The sequence below is a fragment of the Schistocerca americana genome, chromosome 2 (assembly GCF_021461395.2).
Source record: "Schistocerca americana isolate TAMUIC-IGC-003095 chromosome 2, iqSchAmer2.1, whole genome shotgun sequence".
In the NCBI taxonomy this organism is placed as follows: Eukaryota; Metazoa; Arthropoda; class Insecta; order Orthoptera; family Acrididae; genus Schistocerca; species Schistocerca americana.
In genome coordinates this window covers 1,006,800,250-1,006,806,249 of record NC_060120.1, presented here as the reverse complement: position 1 = coordinate 1,006,806,249, position 6,000 = coordinate 1,006,800,250, and the positions used below count along the sequence as shown (strand labels likewise).

Sequence of the window (6,000 nt, the reverse complement as noted above, 5' to 3'; positions counted from 1 at the left end):
GTAAAAGACAGTAATACGGCAATACGTGCCACTTGGGAATGAGGAAAGGAGGAAATGCGCGGAAGCGAATTGATACTAGCTATCTGAAGTCGAAAAGGAATGGTCGTCGAAAGAAATGGTTCAGCGTATAGAACAACAACCTTCGGTGAAATTAAAAGCAGATGCATCAGTATCTTGAATAGGAACTTACTTATGCAATTAAGATTGAGCAACCATTGATGACTTTTTGGTTATCTCGTCAATAAAGCGTAATTTCTATATGGAACTGAGATTGCCTGTCGATAACGAAACTAATGTGAATTGTGATTAGGGGGACTTTGACTTCTCAGTAACGTCTCATCTCGAGTTGCCGAGGCCATTGTATAAGAGAATTGTCAGACGACGTTTGTCAGCCTTCTCAACATGCTACGAGACTTTCTGCTGCTGTCCGCCGTCGCCGTTTGCGTGCCAGGTAAGTCTGGGTAGACGCGATCAGCTGCATAGTGGGGGCTCGCGGAGTTTCTGCGGTACACTTATCACTGAATAGTTACGATATTGTTGGTGTTTATTTACATTTTCAAAGAGAGGAAAAGTTCCGTTTTGATTGTATTTGTAATGGAGAGATGTAGCTCTTGACTTTGTACCACAAGTTCAAATGGTTCAAATGCCTCTGAGCACCATGGGACTTAACATCTGAGGTCATCAGTCCCCTAGAACTTAGAACGACTTAAACCTAACTAACCTAAGGACATCACACACATCCATGCCCAACGCAGGATTCTAACCTGCGACCGTAGTGGTCGCGCGGTTCCAGACTGAAGCGCCTAGAACCACTCGGCCACATTGGTCGGCGTGCCACAAGCGTATTTTATTTGTTTCTTAGTTTCTAAGCTGTTGAACGGTGTAATTTTCACCAGCGGTTTATACTTTTAAAGGTAAAGAGTAACGTTATCATACTATAGTTCGATTAAAATTACGTGGCAGATGACTTCTGTCATTTGCCGTTACAGTGTTGCCACATCGGGTGCCAGCTACCTCTCGGTTATAGCCGACACACAAACACGGCGGGTCACTTCACAAATGCTGTGAATGTGTAACGCGGAGCAATGTTAGAAGTGACCGCTGCGAGGTATGCCGGAAATGAAAGATATTGTGTCAACAACTGATTTTTAGAGACCAGTGACTGAACTGTAGCAGATGATGCGTTTTGTAGCCCTGAATTTTAAACTCATGTCCTAAGCTAACCAGAAACTCGTGAGGTGTAATGTATCCCAGATAACGGCAGTCAGCAATCTGGGGCACAACTAAAATCACTATCGCTTCGTTCACGGCGATTAAGGACATCCTCTACGGCCAAGCTCAAGGCAGAAAATATTGTTTCAGCGCTAAAAGCAAACCGTAATACCTCTTATCATTGGTTACCTGAAACTATCCTCTGGCTACTCGAGCTTTCATGTTACCCACCGATGAGCAGTCCTCAGTCGTATTTGATTGCAGATTACAGGCGACATAGACAGATTCCAAACGAGAAACAAATGATAGGAAGTAAAATATGCGCAAATAAAAATGTCAATACTATGATGATAATGACGAGCCAGATAATTATAAATAAGAAATTACATTTAAACGCCGGCCGGTGTGGCCGTGCGGTTCTAGGCGCTTCAGTCTGGAACCGCGTGACCGCTAGGGTCGCAGGTTCGAATCCTGCCTCGGGCATGGATGTGTGTGATGTCCTTAGGTTAGTTAGGTTTAATTAATTCTAAGTTCTAGACGACTGATGACCTCAGAAGTTAAGTCGCATAGTGCTCAGAGCCATTTGAACCATTACATTTAAACCATTTAGAGGAATGAAAATAATAACAAAACTCTGATGATTAGATTTAGCAATATAAAAATTTCATTACGTTTAACGAGATTCTAACCTACGATTTTCCTTGCATCAGGCTTACAAGCGTTGCGCTACGCCACGCTGCTGAGCTAACTAGTCGCAATATTCAGTACAAAGGGAAACCAGTCCAAAGTTGCAAATGTTACTTTTTTTATACGCTCGATGACTACACAGGTATCTACTGTAACAGTTGTGCCAATAACAGAAGTTGCTGACCCACAGCTACTCCAGCATGCTGGAAGTTTGCAGCTTTATTTATGATTTTGGTGTCCCAGTGGCAACGATGAATTGCACCCTTCAAAAATTCGATTTCGTGCAATGTCGTGCGAAGCTTACCTAACGTAAACAGAAATATCCGTGGTTATGATAACTGTATATGTGATGCTGAATATCATCTTGTGCGGGAGTATCCGGTAGTATTTGGTTAGTGCTGTGTATAAAACGTGGGTGTTTCATTCGCATCGTTGTTTGTGTGTGTTGTTTTTAGTGTGGTTGTCATGTGTGATGAAATAAAAGTGCCGGAACCGTGATTTGGGATCCAAAAAAATCATGAAAGAATGCCGGACAAGGAACTGGACATACCTGACCAATAGTTGTGACAGTTTGGAAGAGCCACGGTGCGGCCGTAATGTTGAGCGCTCTGATTGAAGGAAACCTGCTTCAACGCTTTAAGTACCAACTACCAAGTAATTTTAATTGGGCTATAGTATTAATACAGGGTGATTCAAAAAGAATACCACAACTTTAAAAATGTGTATTTAATGAAAGAAACATAATATAACCTTCTGTTATACATCATTACAAAGAGTATTTAAAAAGGTTTTTTTTCACTCAAAAACAAGTTCAGAGATGTTCAATATGGCCCCCTCCAGACACACGTGCAATATCAACCCGATACTCCAACTCGTTCCACACTCTCTGTAGCATATCAGGCGTAACAGTTTGGATAGCTGCTGTTATTTCTCGTTTCAAATCATCAATGGTGGCTGGGAGAGGTGGCCGAAACACCATATCCTTAACATACCCCCATAAGAAAAAATCGCAGGGGGTACGATCAGGGCTTCTTGGAGGCCAGTGATGAAGTGCTCTGTCACGGGCTGCCTAGCGGCCGATCCATCGCCTCGGGTAGTTGACGTTCAGGTTTCATAACTAACCTTTTCTGTAGGACTCTCCATACCGTTGATTGTGGAATTTGCAGCTCTCTGCTAGCTCTGCGAGTCGATTTTCCTGGACTGCGAACAAATGCTTGCTGGATGCGTGCTACATTTTCATCACTCGTTCTCGGCCGTCCAGAACTTTTCCCTTTGCACAAACACCCATTCTCTGTAAACCGTTGATACCAACGTTTAATACACCACCTATCGGGAGGTTTAACACCATACTTCGTTCGAAATGCACGCTGAACAACTGTCATCGATTCACTTCTGCCGTACTCAATAACACAAAAAGCTTTCTGTTGAGCGGTCGCCATCGTAGCATCAACTGACGCTGACGCCTAGTCAACAGCGCCTCAAGCGAACAAATGTACAACTAAATGAAACTTTATAACTCCCTTAATTCGCCGACAGATAGTGCTTAGCTCTGCCTTTTGTCGTTGCAGAGTTTTAAATTCCTAAAGTTGTGGTATTCTTTTTGAATCACCCTGTATTTAGGTAATCTAATGTAGATTGTGCCGTAGTAACGAATTTCGCTCACTCAAGGTGGTCTCTGTTCCGTCATGTTTTATCGTGCAGTGTCAGTCGGGTAGTATGGGCCGTACTAAAGCTGGTTAATAAAGGACTTACAAGTAAATTTTTTTTGCTTGTTTTTAAGGCAGGATACTAAGGTCGACGAAGAAGCTCACTGGGGAGTGACGAAGGGAATGGTCAAAGACTGCATACAGCAAGTCATTTCAAGTGTTTTTGAAGGAGATGTGGTCGGTAGGGCTGCGGCCTATCGGTTTAATGTTTCTATAACTGCACTGCAAAGGAGATTAAAATATGTTGAAGGGAATCAGCAGACAGCTATGAATTCTTAGAAGGGGTTTCTCAAAACAACATCTGAAGGAAATTACGAAGAGATGCTTGTAGCAAACACGAGAGATTTTGAGTGCAAGTGAATGCCGTGAGCAAAGATTTGGTTTCAAAAGTTGGCTTACGAGACGGCATAAAGTTTGAAAGTGCCTCACAGAATGACGAGAGAAAAGAAATTAGCAGGTAAAGATGATTTCTACGAAAACTTTGGGTGAAGCATGAGATATTCGCTATTTTTGACTTCATTAAAACAGCAAATACGAGTAGTTAATACTTTCAGCCAGAAGGCAAATACTTGTTTGTAAATAATGATTAATGTATAATGAGGCGTCGCATAGCGACGGTGGAATTTTCTAGTGATGTAATTTGTCGTCTTTGGGCGGCAATAAAAACAGAAAAATACGGATAGATATACGATCCTTCACTATTTTGTTCGCGGGAGAACAAATGAAGCCTGGAGCGCTAAGAAGACTTGTACTGTTTTTCTGAAGTAAGACGGACGCAGATTTGTGGCAGTCTGATCTAATTTTTACTAAATGTATAAAAACGTGTATGTCTGAGTTGAGTGAAGTGTAAAGAACTGTTATAACTTACCGTGACGACGCACGAGCGACTCAAAGAAGACAATGGCTATATAAAAGAGCGCTAAATGGACATGATACGGACATAAAAATCTACCGTCATTGTTGTATTAAGCTTAAGGTACGATATATGTTTTAGTTATAATAAATATTTGTTCTGGGAATACTGAATCATTTAGCTGTGCTCATTCCTATTATCTCCTCAGTATTATTTTCATTTTAATTATGCATTTTGCTAATATTACAGACACCAAGATCAGCAGTCTAATGTGCGTGTTACATTGATAAAAAGAAAACTGTTTTATCGTCTTCTTGCATCAGCTTTAATATCGAATTTCCCTTTTGTGTGATGTTACAGTTGTTTTTGCGCCCTTAAGAACTTTCTGGTCCCTTAGGAAATTGTTTTGTCATAACAATAACTTCACAACCGGGTATGATCGTATCTACGATCATGAAGTAATTAGAAAGACGATAACGCAATTTCTTAATCAATAGCACGCTAGTTGAGACTGCCTCAAGCCACGCGAAACTGCAAGTAAAAACTAATCACATCTCAATATGCAATATTTTATGACAATGGTCAATCCATGATTCTTACGCCAATTGTGATTGATAAAACAGTAAGCTAAATCTTAATTTCCAACTTTCCATTGAATAACAACATCACTTTTATTTTGTAACATCACACTTGGCGCCCGGACAGGGACTTGACCAAAAATTAGTTCAGATTCTTGGAAAATTTTCTATGTGCTTGTGTTAATATATGTTCTGTCGTTTCATGTACACATCATCTCTCTGTGAGAATGACAGAAAATACGCTGGTCGATAACGCAGTTTAATTATCGAGAGAAAGGAAAAGAAAAGAGACGCGAATTTGCTGAGACAACCTAGTGCAAACCAAGCCATCAAAAAGTAAGTCAGAATTTTGCATACGCAGTGTAGTGCTTCAGTAGCAACGTTGCTTTTCCAAGTCGATCCACATCCTTTCTATCTCCTTCCTGCTATAGAAAATCTGCTTTATTTTATCTTTCAAAGTAAAATTCTTCGTAGTCTGATAATAGAAATTATTTTTCTCCATTGTTAGTATAGCTGTATTACATTTTCAACATGGTGGATAGTGTGTGCAATTTGCAGTGAAGAGCATCTTCATTCATTTGTCTGAAACGTTTAGGTTCCATCTTGTCTTCTCGCCAGATAGAATTTCATTTGTTGCTCACGCGAGAGCGGTGCTCTTAGCGGACTCACCACGTCAGTGACAAACGACGAAAGCCTTGCGTAGCACGTGGTTTACTGACGAAAATGGCAGATAGTAAACAGAGACAGGTGACAACAGGAGACGGGAGTGAAGACGTTAATAGTATTCCATACCCTTTACGATCGCGAACGGTAGGTTCCCGTGTGGAAACTGAACTAACCATGTCTGTAACAGGGGAAAGTGACCCTAAAGTCCAAATTCTTCCCGCTGCAGCTACAAATGACCTCGGTGCGTTAATGGAAATGCTGAAACAACAGTTTGACGCAGTAAATGAGACTATAACAA

General features: G+C 41.0%; 1 protein-coding gene across 1 annotated transcript in view; it reads left to right on the top strand.

Moving 5' to 3' along the window:
- Positions 1-402: 402 nt before the first annotated feature.
- LOC124594618 (elastase-1-like) overlaps positions 403-6,000 on the top strand; it is a 91,857-nt gene continuing 86,259 nt past the window's right edge. The window contains exon 1 of the mRNA XM_047132990.1: positions 403-451. Coding sequence (XP_046988946.1) covers positions 403-451 — 49 coding nt within the window. The remainder of the gene's footprint in view (positions 452-6,000) is intronic.